General features: G+C 52.9%; 1 protein-coding gene across 3 annotated transcripts in view; it reads right to left on the bottom strand.

Annotated features, from left to right (window-relative positions):
- Positions 1–22775, bottom strand: part of ABR (ABR activator of RhoGEF and GTPase) — a 183658-nt gene that overhangs the window by 135199 nt on the left and 25684 nt on the right. The window contains exon 1 of one of the 3 annotated variants that reach the window (XM_047757213.1): positions 2404–2633. The exons of the other annotated variants lie outside the window; for them this stretch is intronic. Coding sequence (XP_047613169.1) covers positions 2404–2464 — 61 coding nt within the window. The 5' untranslated portion in view covers positions 2465–2633. Of the gene's footprint in view, positions 1–2403; positions 2634–22775 lie in introns of those variants that run through there. 3 annotated transcript variants of the gene reach the window in all.

Below are 22775 nucleotides of genomic sequence, written 5' to 3'. Positions count from 1 at the left end.
AGATGCTCTTATCACTGCGACGAGGAGTAGTGCTTAGGAGGAGCCTCTATCACTGGATCATTGTATCCCTAAGAAGTACACTGGCTACCCTGTGCCCCGGGTACATCCCCTTTACAATTCCTGATGGATTTGGCTTTTGTGGAGACCTGCTACCCCAGGACTGTGAGCCTTGTAAGCAAACAGCTTTCTGAGAGGCAGAGGAACTTCCTCTGGGAGTCACAAAACCATGCTGCCAGGCAAATGACGGCTCGGGTATTTGTTTTAATTTAGGCTCTTGTCTAGAGGAAACTTCATGGCTAACAGCCCAAACATGACTGCACAGCACCTCCCCAGGAAGCCTCATTCTACAGCTTATTGGAAAGCCCTTTGGAAGAAGGAGGCAAGGGCTCCTCACATTGCCGCCAAGACAGTGTCCCCCCTTCCCCTCCATCCAGGCTGCACCAGGAGCCCAGAGGCCAGGGCAGTAGCATAAGGGTAGACAGCTCAGATGCCAGCCTGCTTGAGTCAGGGCTGATTAACAGGCACCCCCAAAGAAGCCCTCAGTCTAATTCTCTTTTCCAGTCCCACCTTCCTCTGGTGAGAAAATTTCAAGCAGCCTCAGGCAATTTTGCTTCTCTACTCCAGGTGGGAGGTGGGGGTGGAGGTGGGGGGAGGGAGTAGGAAAACTTAGAAATGATCAGATGATCAGGTAAGGGAGTCTTCTGCAAGGCAATGGAGGGAAAGCCAAAGACAGGTTTCCCTAGGAGTCTATGCTTTGGGGAATAGGGAAAGCAGTACTGGCTTTCTCTAAGAGCCAGAAATATTCAGGAACATAAGCTGCATGTGAATATGAGGCATTGTTATGACTGTTATTTGTAAGGGCGCAGCGAAGAGGAGGTCACTAATCCTTCCTTGAGATCAGGAGCTGATTTGCAGCCAGGCTGTGAACAGATGTGTGACCCTATTCACGCAGACACACGTGCACACACAAGCCACACAGCGGCCATGGGCCCTGACCTTCACCCAATGATGTTGGCCTCTGCAGGGGAAGGAGCAGATGTAGTGGCTGGGCTTGGCACGGGACTGACACCCAGGGGATCCAGCTTTGCCCCTTTGATGTTGAAAAACCAAAGCAGAATGAATCATCACAAGGAGAGCTCTTGGGGGAGGAAAGGAAGGAAAAGGGGATGGAGGCGGAGGTGGAGGCAAGAGAGGAAGGAGAAGAAGGTCCAGGGAATGATGGGGACTCAAGGGGATACAGAGGTCAGAGGCTGCGTATTGAGTACAGAGAAAGCTCCAGGGCAAGACCCTGGGGTTCAAGGCATCACTTTGTCCACTCCCCTCACCATAGGACTGTTACCCAGGAATTCAAGGCGGGTTAACCCTTAAAAATGTCCTTGTTCCATGGCATCTGGTGTCCAGAACCAGAACCTGGCTCCACCTTCCTGCCCCAACCCCTGCCCCTGCCTCAGGACTCTGGGCTAGGAGACCTGGCCAAAGAGAGTGGAGCGTCCCACTGAAGTGATCAGGGGAGAGTGAAACCACTCACTACCTTCTTCAGGGGCCAGCAGGACCCTCTTCCTACACCACTGAAAGCGTTGGGGGAGGCGGCTCAAGGGAGCAATACAGTGCTTTAGCCATCTAGGTAAGGTGCAGTGGGAGTGGGGCGTGGGGGCGCTCGGGGTGGACGCGAGACCCCAGAGGGTACGGGTGATCAATTACACATCCCCATCGGCAGTGCAAGAGCAATCACATGATCACAGCAGATTCGGGAGCGAGGAGGTGGAGACGCTGAGGATTGCTTTTTTTTTTCTTTTTGGGTGGGAGGGAGAGTGAGGGTGGGGGCGATGATGAGGCTGCCAGGAGGACTGCTGAGCTGGGGGTTTTCGAGTCCTGCATCCAAATGTTCCCCAAGGAGATCTGCACCTACAGCCTCCCTTACCACCGGACCCCACCCGGAAACACACCGGCCTCGGGATGTCCCTGAGGTGGTAAACTCAGGGACCAAGGACTTTAGCAAAATGGCCTTTCTGCTTCAGCGCGGACAGAAGGAGCAGCCAGTTGGGGAGTGGAGGCTGCACCCTACAAGGGTTCTCCCCTCTTCCGCAAGGTTGGGGAGTGCTCGGTTACACAACAGGTGGGAGAGGGGTGACACAGCTCTCCCGGCTCCGTAGGTTCACTGCCCCTCCTCCTGCTTGAAGTCTGCTCTGGGGACCCCATCCGCGACCGATCGCGGGGCCCCACGCCGCTCCCCCGCCTCTCAGCCCGCTGGGTACCTAGGCGGCCGTGCCCGCAGCCCAGAGCCCACAGCCCGCGCTGAGCTCCCCAGACAAGCGGCATCGTGGGCCCCGGGTCTGTCAGGGCGCCGCGCGGGGCACGGGGGCCCGTTCCCGCCCAGCCTCCCCGGCCCGAGCGCACACGTACTGCTGTAGAGGGTGTCGATCCAGGAGAGGCGCGGCAGGCCCCTGTGGCTGAGCGGCTCCATGTCCGCGGCTCCGCGCGGTAGCGGCGGTGGCTCGGTCAGATCGGAAACCAGACCCTCATCGCATAACAAAGGAGGGAGGGCGCGGGCGGCAGGCTGCGGGCGGCCGGGCGGGACGGCCAGCCCCGGAGGCCGAAGTTGCCGAGCGCAGGGTGGAGGCGGGGGAGGCAGGGAAACAGGTAGCAGGGAGGAGCGAGCCGGAGCTGCCGGGGAGAAGGGGAGGGAGGGCGAGGGCCGGCGAGCGGCCCCGGGAGCCCTTCCGGCCCCTGCGGCCGCGGCGAGCCCCGCTGCGGATCCCGGAGCGGCGGCCCAGCAGCCGGCCGCCAACTAGCAACTTCCCCGGGGCTGCGCGGCGCCCAGGGGCGGGGGGCGGGGGCCGCAACCAATCGGCGCCAGGCTCCCGCGCCCCCTCCCCCCGCCGCAGCACGCCTCCAGACCCGGGGGGCGGGGGTGCGGAGCAGCCCTGGTCCCCACCGGTGCCCGGGCGAGAGGGTCTTCACCCGTAACCGAGGAGTGGTCCGCGGGGGTCTCTGGGCTGCGGCAGAGGCCCAGGCTCCTCTTCCTCCCCTCGCTGGGCTCGGCCAAATTCTGGTAGCCCGCAGACTAGGTGCTGCGGGGAGACCTATGAGCCCGCAGGGGTGACATCACCTGCCACCCCGGGATCTCTAAGCGCAGTTTCAGGGGCCAGTGCGGCTGCCAGGCCCCTCCCCTAGGCAAGCCTGGGTTGCGGCGCTGACCGGGTTAACGTCCTGCCCCGCCGCGGGAAGCCTTGGCGGCCCTAGGACTCTTTGCTTCCAACCTTAACAGTGCTTCATCTATTTAGACATCCTCGACCTAAAAGCTGGGCGGTTCCTGCCCTCCACACCAGGGGGCGGCGGCCGGCCGGAGAAAGGCCAGAGGCTGGGGATCAACGAGGGGCTGTGGAAGACAAACTGGGTCACTGGAGAGGCTTCAGGGTCTCCAATGGGTCCCCTCCAGGAGCCTTCTCTGGGGATCCCAACCTCAGTCCAGGAGGCACACGGTGCACGGTGCACGAGTAATCACTTACAAGTTGAGGGAAGTCTGGGGTCAAGACGCCTGAGAATAGACCTTTAGCAACAAAATTCCTTTTAAGACACATCCACCACCACCCCCACCCCCACCCCTGCCCCCGCCAAAAGCTGTGAAGGGGCTGGGGGTAGAGAGCTTTATGCCCGTCCCCTGGGTGCTGGTTTTAAGGAACCCAAGGCAACTTTTGCTGCAGATTTGGTCCAGCAGGCATCCTGGGGCTAAAGGACTCTGGAGAAGGGACTGGGGGAGGGTCAGGCTAGGGTGATCCAGGGCCCTGGTGCAGAAGCTTCTTTCCCGAACCCAAGGGAAGGGAGGCAATGGGCCCACTAGGGAACCCTGCCCAGGGCCATTTGCACAGCTTCTACCTAGGACAATGAGGTTTCTGATAATGTGGCAGACCCTCTGCATCCCCCACCCCCATGCAGCTTTAAGGGCAAAGACTTCATGGGACCTAGCTCTACAGACAGGCCTGCAGGGTGAAGCTCACTCTGGCGTTTGTAGGGGGCGGTGTTGTCGACATCCCCAGAGCATCTGCAGGGGCTGGGGGCGGACGGGGCGGGGGTGGGGTGGTCATCATTCCAAACAACCACATATCTAGCTCTTCTTTAAATTAAAAAAGAAAAGAGTTGACATACAATATTATATTAGTTTCAGATCTCATTCTTAAGTGAAGAAGCACAGCCCTCCCCCATGATGCTGAAAGGAAGCCTGCGCCCAGCCCTTGCAGCTGCTTAGGTAGAGGCCTCCAGAGCTGCCCAAGGGGAGAGATGGTGGCCAGCGGCTCACAGCAGGACCAGTGAACCCCTGGGAGGTACAGTGTGAAAAGCCTCCACAGGTGGCTGCAGTGGGTGTTTTTCAACCTTGAGGTGACACTGACCCCTCCCCGCATCCACTCAGCTCTCACCCACCCCAGCCTTCCAGGCTCCAGCTCCAGCTCTGGCTCTTGTGGGCCTCCCTGCTCAACTGTCACCCTCCCACCATCTCTGACTTGCACACAAGACTGGGAGGACCAAGCAAGCAGGCACCTGGAGCTTGGCAGAGAGTGGGGCGTGCATCTCCAATGAGATGCTCCAGAAATAGAGCCAAGACGGGAGAGAAAGCAAATGGGCTCCCGGAGGAACCAGAGAGGACAATGAGGTGGAGGAGGCACAGGGCCTCCCTCCTTCCCACATGGAAGGCACAGAACCCAGAAGAAAGGCGCAAGCAGGCACCCAGCCCCAGGAAGCAGCAGCGCTGCCCTTTTCCCAACCACCACCACCAGGGCAGCCTGGGCCCTCTCGGCACACTGCCCGATGGCCACATCTGGGCACTGGCTGTGAGGAGGCCAAGGACGTATGTTTCTGCGTGAGTCACATACATTTGCATACATTTTACATTTTTATCTGCAAAGGCTTGAACAAGCTATTTTCAGCATTTTTCAAGCTAAAATGTTACAGTTGCTCTCGTTAGCATTGCCACAGTTTGCTTTTTTCTACATTCTATCCAATTCTGTCCTGGACCTACCCCTCCAGAACACAATATAGGGGAGAAGAGAGAGGGGTCTTGGAAGCAAATAAGGAGGAACACTTCTAATAATTAACAAAGGATGCCTGCAGTGGATCTGGCTTGGATCGGACTGCTTTGTTTACACAACAACCTCACTGCTGTCTCAGTTCCCTCCATTTTCCAGAAGAGCAAACTAAGGCAGTGAATGGCCCATCCAGACAGTAAGTGGAGGGCTGGGACTTGAACCCTGGCAGTCTACTCATGCTCTTAAATGCCACGCATGCTGCCTCCACTGTCAGGGTTGAAAGCTGGGTGGTAAAGGTCCCTGGAAATCTCTGTTGGTTCATGGGTTAGAGACGACCTTCCAGCCTTCCAGCCCTCTGCCATCTCTATAAAACTATCTATCTCCATAAAACTCTCTTACACATATGTGTGCCAGGAAAAGGCAGTTACTTTAAGATCCCTCGATGCTTACATGGGAGGGGGGGACTTCCAGCAGATGTTAACACCACATGGCTTGACTCTTCTAACCGTGGCTATTGAGACAAGTGTGTGGCAGCACCAGGGTGATTTAAGACTGGGATGGAAGCCTGCAGATTCCTGGCCCTGAGGGTGGAGAGGAGGTGGGGGAGACCCAGGACCACATCCTAGGAAGGAAGGAGTTAACGAGCCACTCACATCTGCCTTGTGCCAAAGGGTGACATGCTCGGCCAGCAACTCCCTTCTGTAGAACGGCAGGGGGCCCTGCCCATGGACAGGCCACCCTGATTCACCTTTCCATGCACCCCAAGGCACTGAATCAGCAGCTGTTACACCTCATCCACTAACCATTTGCCAACTCGTCCTTTGGGTGAGCACTCACCACCCACTCCAGCCCTCCCTCTGGCCGGTGCACTCAGGCTGTCCTCGGCTCCCCACCTCCCAGAGCAACTGGCCTGCCCCTGCCTCGCCAGTAGATTTCAGGGGGATTTAAGGACTGGTTGTTGGGAGCACGGGGCTGATGATGAGGGGCCAAGTGGGAAGAAGATATACCTTGCTCTGAAGATCAGCAGTCTTGCCCTTAACTCCCAGGGGTAGGCTACTCGCTGCCTCTCCAACAGCCAACTCTTGCTTCTACTAGCCCCCTGGCCAGCATGGGAAAAGGGTGACCATGCTTAGAACTAAAACTGGGTATTTCTACTTTTCTTCCCTCTTGCTGTTAGCAACCCAACTCCACTGCGCACAACAGGAAGGGTCCCTGCAGGGGTCCCTGCTGATGAAGAGAATGTCCATTCACCTTGCCCACTCTGAGGTGAGCGGGCACACCAGTGTACACAGGCTGGATGTACAGGTGGTCAGGGGTGGGGTGGGGGTGGGCTCTGCATTCAAATTAAAAAACAACAGCAGGAGTTCCTGTCATGGCTCAGCAGAAATGAATCTGACTAGCATCCATGAGAACACAGGTTTGATCTCTGGCCTCGCTCAGTGGGTTAAGGATCCGGTGTTGCTGTGAGCTGTGGTGTAAGTCACAGATGAGGCTCGGATCCCATATTGCTGTGGCTGTAGTGTAGGCCAGCAGCTGTGGCTCCAATTAGACCCCTAGCCTGGGAACCCCCATATGCTGTGGATGCAGGCCAAAAAAGACAAAAGACCAAAAAAATAAAAAATAAAATAAAATAAAAATAAAAAAACAACAGCAAAAAACAGAGTCTGATAGCCCAAAACCCTTCTGCACCCTCCCTGTCAGATCAGGTCCTTAAAAACCGGGACTGCGCCTTTCTTTACCACCTCAGCCCAGTGGATGAATGAGGTGCAGGTAGCCCTCCAAGCCGGCCGTAACCACACGGAGCCCCTGCACCAGTTTTCTGCCAAAGCCCAGCAGATTGGCATTCAATAATACATGTTGAATAAATAGAACTAACGACAGCTAACTGTGATTGAGTGCTTCTCAAGTGCCAGTCACTGCTCTATGTGCTTTACATAGCCTGTCTCCCTTAAGCCTCAAAATAAGCCCATGAGAGAGGCCCTGCTGTCCTCCCCAGTCCATGGAAGCAGGAAGGTTGTCTATTGGCCAGTTAGCAGGCAGTAATGCCTGGAAACGAACAGAGATTCTGAATCCAGACTCCACATGTGTAATCTCTGGATTGAGCTGCGACGAGTGAATAAACGAACAAACAGAAGGAAGTTAAACTCAAGGAGGGAGAAATGAGAGCTACAGGAGGGATGTAATTCCAGACCCCCCCCCCCCCACAGAGCCACCAATGGTTGAGCGAAAAGAGAACTGATTCCCAAAGAAAACCACCTCAGCTACAACAGGTCAGATGACCCTGGAGACAAACTAGATACCATCAATCCAATACCAATTTCCTGAACTCCAGTCCCCGCCAAACCCCACTGCTTCTACACCCTGGGCCAGTCTCGAGCCTCTAGGCTCAGTTTTCACATCTGGAGGTGGGCACACAGGAGGCGCAGGCAGAGAAAGTCCAGGATTCCTATCTGTGCAAGCAGACCCCGGGATGGCCTGTCCCCACTCCTTGCTTCATTTCCTCTACCTCCGTGCAGTGAAGCAGCACTTACTCTTCTAAGATTCCCCCCTCATCCCTAGGGCTCGGGAAGAAGAAAATTCCCCAGGCTTCTCCTGGGTCACCTCTGCATGGGAAGATTTGACCTAACGGTTCTGTCCTTTGCCCTCTGGCTCCCCATCTCCTCCCAGCCTCCCCGCTTTCCCAGCGGACAGTGAGTGCTGCAGGCAGCAAAGGTTCAAGAGAGCCTGCCCCACTGGGCATTTCTCTTCCAAAGTTTGTGGCAGCTGGAGTCATGGGAAAGATGGAAGAGTCATGGCAAGATGTGAACCAGAGAATTACATTCACCTCTTTGCGGCCTCCCTGACACCATGGCCGGGAGAAGCATGGTGACATCCAGGTGCCTGAAGTGGTGACACTCCCCACACACACCCACACATTTCTTGGGGGCTGTACCGAAGGCCCACCCACCACCAGGGCCACAGTGAATCCAGCATCCAGGAATAGTAGCTGCCGTGAAGTACGCTATGCAAGCTGCAATTTCAGGAGGGGCTCAGGCCAAGCTCCAGCTAATGTCACCCTCACCACACCTGGCTCAGGTTGTACCACCCAGGGGTCAGCAGGAGAGGTTCTCGAGAGAGGACAGCGGGCTTGACAATAGGGCCTGGAGACCCGTCCTCATTTACTTACCGCAGCATCGCCTTCAGCATGTGGAAAGAGGTGAGCAGAAGAGACGGAGGGGTTCTCCGAGTCCCCAGAACCCAGAGACAAAGTTCAATGGCTCCAATCTTATCAGCTCAGAGTGAAGCAGAGGCATGTCCAATAGGGGCCAAGCTCACAGGCTGGCCCTCTGTCCTCCCGTGCTCACCATCCCCCTGAAGCCGGCTGGGCTTCTTGCTCTATCAGCCAGAGTTCTGCAGATGCCTCCCAGCCCCGCACTGCTCTGACTGCTCTGCCGGAGCTCTGACGCCAGGCTGGCCTTGTCCCTGTCAGGCCGAGGAGTGGCCGGAGGGGCTGAGGACAGGCTGTCAAGGAGACAGGCTCCAAGAGGTGGAGGCTCAACATTCAAGCGGCGAGGACAGAGGAGCATCGGAACCTAGCTGATCGTGGTTGTCATCCGTGGAGTCCCGCGTTGGGGTTACATTCAAGTTTGCGGTGTGTGGCCCTGTCTCTTTAAGAACCAGGCCTCTTCAAGACGAGTTCCTTCTGCAACCACTCCTGCCACCAGCGGTCCTGCGGCAGACAACGGGGCTCCGGAGCGCCATCTGGTGGCCCAATAGAGCAGCACCTCAGCCAACAGACAAGATCCTGTCATCCTGGCCCACAGTCCAGCCAGGAGGCCTGGAAATGCCTGCACTAAAATCTCAGCTACACCCACCGGACTATGCACCAGGTGGTTGGGTTATGTTGTGAGCAATGAGCCTAGAGAAGTCAGGAAAAACTCCATTTGGGATCAGGAGACAGCAGGAGCTCCCATGAGTGGCCTGGGAAGAATAACCATCCCACTGGACAAAAGTTCCCCTAACATATTATGAAATGGGAAGGGGAACGAACCCAGTCTCCCTGCTGTCCATCTGCAGGACAAAAAGCACAGCTGTGTATAAACTGTCCCCATAAACATTGGAACACTGGTTCTCAATTAGGGGAGAAATAGTTGGCACTGTCCCACCAGGAAATAACTGAAAATATGTAAGATCGTTTTAAAGTCAGAGATGTTAAAATGTCCTGCAATATGCAGAACTGTCCCGTAGAATGTCTGTCCTCAAATGCCAACAGTGCTAAGAGCGATACTTGGTTAAGAGGGACAGAGGCTGGTACCTCAGCAAGCTTAGACCCCATGCTCTTTTTTTCCCCATCATACTGCCTTTGGTGTCCTCCCTAAATTTTACCTTTATAATCTGAGAAGTCGAGAGAGGGAGTGGTCTGGCCCAGGCCACCTTCCAAGAGACGCCAGTGCCCTGGCTGCCCCTCCCCCAAAGCCAGGCACACCCCTGCACACAGCATGCTCTGGGTCACCATAACCCTTGGATGGAAAAGGCAGACAGGCTGGCAGCCTAACTCAGACTGTTAGGAACCAGCAGATGGACTCCGAGAAGAGATCACAGGAGACGGGCCACTCCTTCCCCCAAGGGACCACCCTGCCTTCCTTCCCACATGGATGACTCAACCTAGCTCTGCTCTCTGTCTCCAAACTGTCCCGTGACACTCATCTCCTACGTAAGTAAGGCACTTCCAGGTCCTGGTCATGAAACCTGATGCGTCCTAATTTCCCCTTCCCCAGGCTCACTGGGCCCTGGGCTGGTCAGCTCAGTCTCACGAACACAGTCTGGTGCCAGTGGCTGACGTGAGAAGTCAACACGTGTGACAGGTGTTCCAATGAAAGCAGAGTGGGAAAAAATGAAGCGCCGTCTGCGGTGGTCAGTGGAAGACGCACAGTGGTCACCTTTGAGCGGGGTCTGCTGGTTGGAGAAGTCGCAGGCTCATGAGGCTGACGTCGCAGCTAGGATGATCAACCCGAGGAAGAAGTTTCCTGGCATCACACGGCAGCTGGAGAACACTTCCCCTTGCTGCCAGAGCAAAGACCCACATCCTTTCAGGGGCAGCCTGTGGCCTGGCCCTTCGCCTCCTTCCAGTTTCACCGGGCACATTCACCTCCTGGCTCTCTCTTGCTTTTTCAGAACTTTTGGACAGTATGACACCTCTGGCTAAAATGCGCCACCCCCCTCCGCCTGGATACCTCCTACTCTTCCCTCCAGTCTTAAGCTTCACTTCTGCTCAGGAGCTTCCCCTCCCCACCGGACCAGGGAGGCCTGCCCTTGAGATTGCTCAGTGCTCTTGTAAAGTACCCAACACCCGTCCCTCTGCTACAGTGAAGGCTCCAAGAAGGTGTGAACCACATCTCTCGAGCTGACCACTGGTACCTTGAAAGAGTGGTTTCAATGGATGAATAAGTGACCAAATATGTTCCTCGTCACAAAGAGCCTGGAGAGAAGAAGCACAGAAGCTTCAGCCAACCCAGCTCCACCAGCTGGAAAAGAACTGTCTGGGCTGGCTGGAATGTCATGCTGAGAATTCTGAGAACTCTCTGGAAAGATTCAGAAAAACCACAGAATCCTAGAGTCAGATCCGGGGCAGGAGAATTGCTATTGCAATTAATTCTCTGACTGCTCACACAAAATCCCAACTAAAAACTCCTCAAAGCCCGGGGCCCCCTTGCTAAGCAGCCAGCATTTGATGCTGTGCTCTTTTTCACCCAATCAGACTCCAACAATGGCAATGGGATAGAAACTGAAAAATGGTTTGGCCCACTAAGGGAACTTTGGTCTCAATTCTCAGAGTCCTTCTCCTGGGCCTATCCCAAATTTGCAATTAAATTGGGTTTTTGGAGGAGAGAGGTAAACTGGAGCCTCCATGAGGCAAAAGCGGTCCTTAGGTGCATGGCTGTCCTGTCTCTCCTCCTGCGAGGGCACAGACACCAGGAGTGTGAGACAGAAGATGCCAGTTGCCTGCAGCAACGCTGAACTCCTCTGTCCCAGGGCACTGCAGCCTGAAGCTGTCACTCACCAGCTCCCAGCGATAACTCTGATGCCCCTCTAACCAGACAGATGGGAAATTCTGCTTTCAGCTCAGGGATGGGAGAAGTAGGATGGAAACTGATTCTGGGCACACTGTCCTCCCAAGGACCTAGCTTAGGAGGTTCTGCAGGCTGTCTGACAGACAGGCAGGGCTTGGGCAGACTCTCTGTGGCTGCTGCTTACACTTGGCCATCGTGACCACTGGGTAGGCCTAAGAGCCCTGGAGGGCACTATGCCAGATGCACCTGTTCTGCTGGGCATCTTTAACTAGGGAAGAAGGTTTCTTTTCAATTTCCCTTCACCAAAGAGACACATATAATGGCCAATTATTAGTCCAGGTCTGATGTGCTGGGCCCTGGGTCTGTGATAGTCCAGAAAAATCACCCTAAGCCACTGGGGTCAGTAACCCAGATGTTAGTCCTCTAAACTACCCACCAACTTCTTACCTGTTGCTTAGTAAAGATGTTCTAGTTAATACAGTCTGTGTACAAAATTCTCTTCCCTGAAATGAAGGGGTCTGTTGGGAGGAGGTAGTGGTGGTCAACCAAGGGGAGAGGAATAGCAATAAAAGTGACAGCTTCAGGAGTTCCCATTGTGCCTCAGCCTGTTATGAACCAGACATAATATCTGTGAGGATGCAGTTTGATCCCTGGCCTCGCTCAGTGGGTTAAGGATGTGATGTTGCTGTGAGCTACAGCATGGGTTACAGATGCGGCTCAGATCTAGCGTGGCTGTGGCTGTGGTGTAGGCCAGCAGCTGTAGCTCCGATTAGACCCCTAGCCTGGGAACCTCCATGTGCCACAGGAGTGGTCGTGGGAAAGAAAAAAAAAAAAGGACAGCTACACTTCTATTGTGCTTACCGTGCCTGGGCTGATCTGAGGGCTGTATCATTACATCACTGAATTATCACAGTAACCCCCAAGTGCCCCAAATCCACGGCTTTGCCCTTCAGCGCTCCACTCCCTCTCCCCACCAGAAGGGAAAGAGCACTACACCGAGCACCCTCGGCATCCAGGCCCCGACTCTTCCCCTAACCTGCTGTGTGACCTTGAGGACTCCCTTTCCCTCTCTGGGCCTCAATTTCCTCACCGTGACATGTAGGGATCAAGACTGTCCCATCTGTGATTCTTTGGAAGATAGGTGACCAGCAAATAGCTGACGGGGAGGGGAAAAACTTTCTTCTTTCCCACCCTTCAGTTGTCCAAGATTTCAGCAAGCTCCATGGGTTTTGAAAGCTAGAAAATTTCTTCATTACCTCATCGAAAATTCCCGGAACCCTACACAAGACTGGGTTCCTTTGCCCAGGATGCTTATGATAGTGGATTTGAGATACGCCCAGAAGTCACCAAGTGGCAAAGCAGCACCCAGTGTGTCCAGAAAGTGGTCTGGACAGTATATTGGGGGGGTGGGTCACCACTTTGCACTGAGTTGATGACTCAATGCTTCTTGGAGGAACTGCCATTTGAACCAGGGCCTGGAAGGACATCTCATATTTCATTGGCATAAATGGTGGGGTGGGGAGGCAGAGCATTCTGGGGGGCGGGGGGAGAAGCATAAGTAATTTCACGGAGGCAAAGAGGGGGTGAGGAGGGGAACTAGAATGGATGAGGGGGGAAAAGTGTCAACTGTGGTTAAAGTAGCAAGTGACCACAGCATGAGTCAGGGACACACCGGGCTTGTCTTCTTGTCTTAGGCCTGTCTTTATAAAGAACACTTTCTTTCTTTCTCTTTTTCTTTTTTCTTTTTTTTTTTATGGCCTCACCTGCGGCCTATGGAATTTCCCGGGCCAGGGGTCATATCGGAGGAGGAGCTGCCAGCCTATGCCACAGCCATGGGCAACACCAGATCCTTAACCCACTGAGTGAGGCCAGTGATCGAACCCGCATCCTCACAGATACAACATTGGGTCCTGAGCCAACTGAGCCACAGTGAGAACGCCAAAGAAGTCTTTCTGGGACAACTCCTACCCTCTGCAAAGCCCACAGAAGTTCAGGATCACCTCCCCTCCTGTGAGTTTGTGGGCAGAGGCATCAAATCCTAAAAGCCCTTCAGTCAATGCATACTTGGCTTCACCAATGTTTGCGATCTAGTCTCGAGGCTGAGATAGGATGTTCATGCTTACTTTTTTCTTTCCAGGTTTACTGAGATATAATCGACAAAATTGTGTAAGTTTAAGGTATACAGTATGGGAGCTACCTGGTAGCCTAGAGCTTAAGGTTTCAGCATTGTCACTGCTGAGGCTTGGGTCTGACCCCTGGCCTGGGAACTTTCACATGCCATGGCGTGGCCAAAAACACAGGTGTGCGGTGTGATGATGACAGGATGTAAGCGCACACTGCGAAATGGTTTCCACAATGGGGACTAGTTAACACATCTACTACCTCACATAGTTACTTTCTGTGTGTGGTAAGATCATTTAACATCTACTCTCTGGAGTTCCTGTCATAGCTCAGCAGTTAACGAACCTGACTAGTATCCATGAGGACACGGGTTCGATCCCTGACCTTGCTCAGCGGGTTAAGGATCCGGTGTTTCAGTGAGCTGTGGTGTAGGTCACAGATGCAGCTCGGATCCCGCTTTGCTCTGGCTGTGGCTCTGGTGTAGGCCGGCGGCTACAGCTCCGATTGACCCCTAGCCTGGGAACTTCCATGTCCTGCGGGTATGGCCCTAAAAAAATAAATAAATAAGTACATAAATAATCTACTCTCTGAGAAAATTTAAAGTATTCAATAGAGTATTGTTAGCTAGAGTCACTATACTGTACATTAGATCCTTGGGACTCATTCATCTTAGGACAGAAAGTTTGTAACCTCTGACCAACATCTCCCCATTTCTGTCACCTCCCAGCCCCTGCTCACCACCACTCCAGTCTCTGTTTTTATGTCACTCTAACCTTTAATACATGATGCTTCTATGTATTAAAGACACATCACTATCCCTACTTTACAGATGAGACTCGAGGTCACACCTCTCTAAGTGGTAGACCCAACTTCACACTCAGATCTGACTGGGTCCGGAGTCCAAGCTCTCAACAGCTATTATGGACTGAATATTTATTTATGTCCCCAGAAAGTCACAGGCTGAAGCCCTAATCCTCAATGTGAAGGTATTTGAAGGTGAGGTCTTTGGGAGGTAATTAGGTTTGGAATAGGTCATGAGAGTGGGGTCCCCATAAAGGGACTGGCTCCCTTATAAGAAGAGGAAGAGACAGAGCCCTCTCTCTGCCATGTGGACACACAGCAAGAAGACATCGACAGCAAGCCAGGAAGAGAGCCCTCACCAAGAACTTGGCCACGCTGGCACCTTGATCTTGGATGTGAGAATTAAGAACTGTGAGAATTAAGTACCCACTGTTCAAGCCGCCCAGTCTATAGCACGTTGTTAGAGCAGCCTGAGCTAAGACAGTCACCACGTGACTGTGCCCATCCAGTCACCGTGCTACAGAAGGCATCCTAGCCTCCGATACCGTAAGATAGCTTCGCTGGCAAGAAAGGGCATACCAGGCAGCTTTGGCACCTGACACTACCATGAATTTAAGAGAGGCGCTCTTAAAGTGACCCTCCTGGGGGAGCAGCAGGGCAAAGACGCTACGATGCGTTTTCACCCTCTTGCTCAACTGAAGTCTCCCAAGCTCTTGGGTCTTTCAACTACTCCCTGGACATGAGGCCTGTCCCTGGAGTGTCCCTGGCGGTTATGGTGTTCTGCGAAGCTATAGGACAGTTACGTCTCTCAGAAAAGCAGCCTCCAGCCCTGCCCGGCTCAGGTGCAGCCAAGTATTGTAAGGAGCGCTTTAAGGAAAAGGGTCCCTTAGCCACCCTCTCAGGGGAATGCAGGAGAAGACTGAGGTATCTGCTCTACATCCTGCCTTCTCCGAATTTTCATGTCTCTACTACCCTAGCCCCCCAAAAGACCAGAACACTCAGAACTTTCTCAAAAATTCTTTGTTCTCGGAACAGAGCTAGAGGCCTTGGGGGAAGATAACATTGCAGGAGAGGGATGAGATTCACTTTCCCTAAGGAAAGACTCTGCACTTCTGAGAAACCTTCCTATAGAACCTCAAAAGGCAGAGGCTCTGAGGGATTTCGGTTCCCCTGTGAAGCCACCCGGGGAAAAGCACTTCCCAGGGCTGAGGGGCCACTCATCTCTGAGCCTGCCTGGTCCAGGCTCAGCTGAGAACTGGAGGGACACTTAGAATCACTCCTAGTGCAGAGCCACCAGGAAGAGGGCCTGATCCTGTGCTTTGGGTGGACAGGGTGAGGGCTGGGCGCTGGGAGCTGCAGCGGCCCCGGCTTCCAGCTAAAGGATCTCCAAGGCCCGCCCCTGTGCGCCCCATCTGGGGTGGGCCCTGTGCCCAATGTCTAGTCTGACAGGTGGCAGACAGGAAGACATTGCCCGCTGCCGCCCCTCCAGACCGCCTGACCCCTCCTGAGCCTAAGTTCGCTGACCTCCTTAGATCTTAGCCATGACGCAGATGACACACGGTTCTTCCCCCCACACCCCCTCCCATGGCCCAGTGTCTTCTAGACAACTCCTTGCTCAACCCCTTACATGCCCTACAGAGTTATTTTCCAGGTTCCTATTTCTATCTGCTTATGCAAGCTTCTTTCCTCCAGGAAGCCACGTGATCATTACACGACGGTGGCCACAGGCCACCCACAGAGGGGGGAAGGATGCTAGGAAGGGTCCCCTTTCTGGACCCCCAGGGGGCCTGGGACCACTGGGAGAGACAGCGCAGCCAGAAAGAGATCTCGACTTGGTTCCAGTTTCCCCAGAGAGCAGTCTCTTTGGCAGGAGGCCCCTGTACACAGGCTCGAGGCCAGGCAGCCCGAAGCAGAAGAGAGCAGCAACCACCCAGATGGGCTAGAAAGGTCACGGTGGCTCTTCTTAGTACCAGCTGGACCTGGCTCCAGGCCTGCCCTGCCCCTCAGATCCTTGGCTCTTGGGGCAGATGCGCTGTTGGAGCAAAGCTGCTAAAACAGGCCCAGCTGGCCAGGGTCTCCACTCAGGCGGTTAGTTCTTTGGGGGCTCTCAGGGAGGCTGAGCTGGTTTTTTTTTTTTTTTTTCCCCCTCTGGAAGTAAGAGGACTGCTTTTGTAAAAAGAGACCCTATTTGCCTCCCACATGACTAACCACAGATGAGGAAGCAGCCACAGAGAAGCTCTGGCCCCAGGGCCACACATGGAGCTGCACACACGAGCAGCCACGCTTCCGTCCAGGCCCACGAGGAGCCCTGACTTCCTACAAGGCCGCGAAGGCCAGGAGCAGTACACGCAGCCAGCACTTCTGCTGATTTCCAACGTGGCTGGAGGACCGAAAAGGAAGAGGTTCTGTCTTGTCAAGGAGAACGTGATTGGAGCCATGAACAGGAGCTGACTTTCCCCCTGGCCTGCCTCATCTTGGTTCCAAAAGCGTCTGGTTCCGAGGACAAGGCACTCTCCCCCACGCAGACCCTCCTTCTTCTGAGGGAGCTGGGGAAGGTGTGGAAGCTTCCTTATCCTAGAAAACAAGTTCTCTTTGCCTCTGCAGGTAGCAGGGAAGAATGCAGAAACAGGAACCAGGCCTGCTGTGAAGAATACCCAAGCTGTGGCTCAGAAGCCACACTGCAATTAGCACCCTGTCACTTGCTCATTTGTATGCATTTCACATGTCATCAGAGACCTCAAGGAAGGTGTGAAGCATATAGGCTGTTGGGTCTCTCTTTTTTTTAACTCTAAGTTTATTCGGTTTGTTTTTCCTGTTGTGAAATTAATAAAGCCACGATTGTAAAAGTTTAGATAATAAAAGAGTAAAATGTGATCTGGGGCTGCACTACCCCTTAGCACTTTTTCTGCTACAAAAAGGGGAGTCAGGGGGCAGTCTTTCCAAAGACATAAAGCAGCTCTCCAGGTTGTGCTCAGAAGCTTTTTGGCCATTGATCCCTGGCTGGCCCAGCCTCCACTCTCTCCCTGGTCCTGTTACATCCAGCCAGGCAAGGGCTACCTTGACAAGCTCTGACCTCACTCTGCTCAGGGCCTCCTTGGCCCCAAACACAAAGAGGAGCCCCTGTCCTCCAGGTCTGTGCATAGTGCACTTTTGGGAGATGTCTCTGGTTCCTTGGAGAAAGGGAGGGAGGAACCTCACCCGCTGGTCAGTGCTGCCCAGGGACAAGGGAGATAAAGTCGTATCTGCAGAGCAGGAAGCTGGGAGCCGCTCCTGACAGGGCCTCAGGCCTCTTCCTTCCTCAGGGCTGGGCTACAGCTTCAAGATTAGACGGGAGTCCTGGGGCTGCCCAGGGCTGCCCGCCTGCCTTGGAGGGGCTGTACCAGCTCTGGGCCTGTAACGTCAGCCCTGCGGCAACGGAAACTGAGCGGACAGGGCGGAGTGAGGGGAATGGTGAGGACAAAGTTGGTGTGAGTTCACTGCCAAAGCCTAACTCCCAGCAGGGACAGAGCGAGCGGCGGAGGGGTTTGCCCCTCTAGTCTCAGAAGGGCAGGACAGGAGTTCCTGTCGTGGCACAGTGAATACGAATCCGACTAGGAACCATGAGGTTTCAGGTTCGATCCCTGGCCTCGCTCAGTGGGTTAAGGCTCCGGCGTTGCCATGAGCTGTGGTGTAGGTCGCAGACGGGGCTCGGATCTGGCGTTGCTGTGGCTCTGGCATAGGCTGGCAGCTGTAACTCCGATTAGATCCCTAGCCTGGGAACCTCCATATGCTGTGAGTGCAGTCCTTAAAAAAAGGGGGGGGGCAGGACAGAGGGGTGCTTTCCGAACTTTTCCACACTGTGGCACATTCAGGAAATGCTGATGTTGGCACAGCTCCCTGGGATGAGCAGACAGAGCTAACAGTTGTCAGAGGCCAGGGGGGCATTTCCCTGCCCCATGACTTGCCCAGCCACCCCGAGGCTGACACGGCAGTACTTCCCCTCACCTTTAATCCGTTCTAGGCACTGACTGGGAAGCTCTGGGAGAGCAAGCGGCAAGAGATGATCTTCTATTTCTAACAAACCCTCCTTAGTGGCTGCAGGTTTCATAAGCACTTCTTTTAAAATGACTTTTATTTTTTCCATTATAGTTGGTTTACAGTGTTCTGTCAATTTTCTGCTCTACAGCAAAGTGACCCAGTCACACCTACACATGTACATTCTTCTTCTCACATTATCATGCTCCATCATAAGCGACCAGATGTAGTTCCCTGTGCTATTCAGCAGGATCTCATTGCCTATCCATTCCCAAGGCAATAGTTTGCATCTACTAACCCCAGATTCCAGTTCATCCCACTTCATAAGCACTTCTGATTTTAGAGGCCCCCATACTGCCAGGATAAAATCAGTAAAGCTCCCTTTAGGGCAGCCACCCTGGTCCCCATGGCAGGTGAGATGAGGCAGCGTCCAGGTGAATTTAGCCTCACCCCCAGACAATGGGGCTGAGGGCGCACTTCTCAGGAGGCCAGGCTATCGATGGGCATGGCTGCTGATATGGTAGAAGTGATAGCCTGCAGGAGAATGCCATGGCTTGGCCCAGGCATTGGTTGTGCCAATCTGGTCCAAAGGTCCCTGTTTCCCAGCCAGTGTGGAGATGGATATTTACTTTTATAAAAGCAGAACTGCCAAGACAGTAGCAGGGTGAGCCCATCCTCCCACCCCAGGTGCCTAAGGGTAGAGACACCTGCTAATTCTTCTGGGCACTGCTACCAGGTCCCCTGCAAGCAGCAGCATCCCCCAAAGCTGTTCACATCAGCAATAGCATCAAGAGGCCGGCTTCTGGGCTGCTGCTGTTGCAGATGCAGCGTTTAATGGTTTAGGTCAGGATGTGGTTCTAGAGACAGAACAGACCTGGTTCAGGATCTGGGGTCCTAAGCAATTCAACCTCTCTCTGTAAAATGACAGTCATAGTAACTGCCTCGACCACACTGTTGAGAGGATCAAACGAGATGAGCAGATGTAAGACTCCTCAGTGCAGGATGTGCTCCATCATACCCACCCAAGCAAAAGCAGCTATTATCATGACGTTGGTTGGATTTTGCACATGGGCGTGCACACACACACACACACACACTTACTTTATACCTTTCCCCTGAGGACCAAAACAAGGCAAAAAAATGAAACAGCACCCCCTGAAAAGATTACCACAAGCCTAAAGAAGAAATATCATGACTTATGGTGAAGCCACCAAAGCCAAACCACACCCTTTGTGTCCTGTATGTGTCTCATTGTCTTTGCAGAGTTAATTTTTAGCATTTTTAAGAGACAAAGCAACCCTTAACTTCATAAGTGTGCCCCCTCCATACTTTGCTATTCAATAGCAATTACAATAAGAAAAAGATAAAATAATCTAGAAAAATAAAATCCCCTTGCCTTCAAGTCAGGGTAATACTTGAGAGAGGCAGGAGCTTCTACATTGCTAAAGGTCCCTGAAAAAGTTCAAGGACAATGGAAGCTGAAAAGTTGAGTACATTCTATAAACTCCCCGCACAATTTTCTCCAAGGCACCCAGGTAGAGGACCCTCTTTGAGCAAAAGGGAAACTGAGGTCTGAAGTGTTCAAATGTGTTTAAAGAAAAAAAAAAAGAGATATATGAGTAATTTTATGTTAAAATTATAAACCATGAATTACCCAAAGTAAACACTTAATCAAAATCTTGGACCGAGGAGGAGTTCCCATCGTGGCGCAGTGGTTAACGAATCTGACTAGGAACCATGAGGTTGCAGGTTCGGTCCCTGCCCTTGCTCAGTGGGTTAACGATCTGGCGTTGCCGTGAGCTGTGGTGTAGGTTGCAGACGCGGCTCAGATCCTGCGTTGCTGTGGCTCTGGCGTAGGCTGGTGGCTACAGCTCCGATTAGACCCCTAGCCTGGGAATGGCCCAAGAAATAGCAAAAAAAAAAAAAAAATCTTGGACCGAGAAAAAATTTTATTAAGATCAGAAATTAGTGTAAAACACACACTCTACACACACATCTACACACAATACATTATAAATTTAGGGCATGTCTGAGTATCATAACAGGGACAGGCTGTGATCTCAAAGGACCTCTTATAATAACAGATTCAGCTATGCTAGAGCCCCAGGGTTCACATTAAAATCTCCAGTCTATGTCTATTACTCATCTTGAACTTCAATGTGATGGCTCATTCTAAATTGCAAATGGAAAGGGTAGCCCCGTTGCCTTTTCATGCTTTTCGCCTCTTCAGCAAACAGTCCCCAAAGACAAATACGCCAGAAAACACGTGCCGTGTGCACACGCGCACGCGCACTCATGCACGGCACCCGCGTGTGCGCGCGCGCGCACACACAGAGGCATACATTTAAGAGCATTTAAGGGCACACATTTAGGGGCATTAACGGGCACACGCACACATATAAGTCCCATTTAAGGGTATTTCCCCTATGCATATGGAGGCCCACCTTCCCAACCCTCTTCCGAAGGGCGCCCCCTCCCCCACGGTGCCCTCTGAGTGTAATACCGCCTTCTCATGCTTTTACATATTAGCCCCTGGTAAATGTTGCATGAAATTTGATGATCCTGTTAGGGAAGGGAAGATGATACATAATCATCTATTCCTAACTCGCTGACCCTTGATGAAAGCCTGCCTAGGTTTAGGGTTTAGAAACACTGCGGCTGGAAACAGTTGGTTTGAAGACAAATGGCCCTCTCATTTAAAAGAGGAGGCCCAGATGCCGGCAGCAATGGTAAATTCAGCTCTTGCCTCCCTCTGACAGTTTCTCTATTAGTCCATGGGAGCAGCAAATCCTGGGGAAGCCCCCTTAGATGCGGCTTCTGACCCCAGCAGGGCTCCGGGCCAGCTCCCGGGAGTAGGCGGCACAGTCTCCAGGTCACGTGACGAGGGCTACGGCATTTAAATGTGAAACTGAGCACCAGCAGCTAAACCTCACGGGCTACCAGTGCTGCCTCCGTCTGCACGCATGATTAACCCAACATCAAATCAGAAACCCGTGCTGGCCCGCTGCTCGAGGAGCCAGGCAGCCGAGGCGGCCTGGGTTTCTGAGGTTTACACAGTTACTACGATGCAAATGAATTCCGGGCTTTGGGCATGCTTCCCGGGAAGGCAGGGGCCCCCCAACGCTCTGGGGGCGCAGGGGTTGGGGGGTGGGGTGTCTACACCTTTGGCACCTGGGGATAGTGGTGAAGGGAGGCCCAGGCTCTCCCTCGTATCGTGGGAAGGGGCGGGCCAGGGATGTGACATTTGTGGGGATCTTGCCACCCCTCAGCCAAACACCAGCAGAAGCAGCAGACATTACAAGATGTGCTGGCTGATGTGGGAGGTGAAACCAGCTCCAACATTTATTCCGGCTTTAAAATAATTAAATATATCAAAGAGTTTTCATTTCCTGGTCTGGATGCCAGGTCCACTGGGGAAATCTCTGGAGTAGAGGGGTAATGAGCGCCAACACACAGGCCCACCTGCCCAAGGCACAGGGCCTGCCCACTTCCTCTTGGCTTCTACCCCTGCGGAAGCCACTGCCAGGGTCTCCTGGATTTCCCCCAGGGCACTTGGGGGAACATTTAGAGTCCCCACCACCCGAAAACTTCCTGGACACACTTCAAGGATGTTTTTCAACAGTCCTAGCAAAAGGGAAGATCTGCAATCCAGATGAGGGTCACTTGAAATTATAAATTATAAATTATAAATTATAAATTATAAATCAAGGGCTTGCCCAGCCAGGTTTCCCAAAGGACAGCTGCGAGAGAAAGGTAGAGCTGAGCTGAGAGACCCCAGGGTCCCTTGGGACTCCCTCAGACCATTTTGAGTGTGTAAGAAATACACCAGTGAGCAAGATTCATTCTTTTTCTTTTTTCAAGAGGAGTGCCTCTGTCTCCTGAAAAGGGGACACTGGCTGTTTTCAAAATGAGATACATGGGTTCAAACTAACTAGCTGTGAGCCCCTTGGCCCATCACCCAATCTTCTTAGGCCTCAGTTTTCTTAACCCTAAAATGGGGTTAGTACTAGCCTCTTATGGTTGTCGTGAGAATAAATGAAAACAATGCACACAGATTAGATAAAATACTTGCACATGTGCCATGAAAGACTAGAAGGATATACAATCTACAGCAAACTGTTAACCACAGGCTCCTTCTGGAGAGGACTGAAAGAGGTGGGGAAGAGTACCACTACTATGGAAAGCAGTATGGAGGTTTGCCAAATAACTAAAAATAGAACTACCATATGATCCAGGAATCCTACTCCTAGGGATCTCTCAAGAGAAAATCTCCAAAAAGATACATGTACCCCAATGTTCACTGCAGCACTATTTACAATAGCCAAGGCATAGAAGCAACCTAAATGTCCAATGACAGAGGAATGGATAAAGAAGATGTGGTACTTATGTATACAATGGAATATTACTCATCCATGAAAAAGGAAATGATACCATTTGCAGCAATATGGATGGACCTAGAGATTATCATACTAAATGAGTTAAGTCAGAGAAAGACAAACATTTTATGGCATCACTTCTAAATGTAATCTAAAGAAAGGATACAAATGAATTTATTTGCAGAACAGAAACAGACTCACAGACTTTGAACACAAACTTTTTGTTACCAGAGGGGACAGGTGTGTGTATGTGGGGTGGTGGGGGGAGGGTGGACTGAGGGTTTGGGAAAGAAAAAAAAATTTTTTTTAAGTGATGGGGGGAGTTCCCTTTGTGGCTCAGTGGTTTACGATACTGACCAGTATCCATGAAGATATAGGTTTGCTCCCTGGCC

The sequence above is a fragment of the Phacochoerus africanus genome, chromosome 14 (genome assembly GCF_016906955.1).
Source record: "Phacochoerus africanus isolate WHEZ1 chromosome 14, ROS_Pafr_v1, whole genome shotgun sequence".
NCBI lineage: Eukaryota > Metazoa > Chordata > Mammalia > Artiodactyla > Suidae > Phacochoerus > Phacochoerus africanus.
The sequence above is the reverse complement of the archived record's forward strand: the minus strand, read 5'-3'. Positions and strand labels throughout refer to the sequence as shown.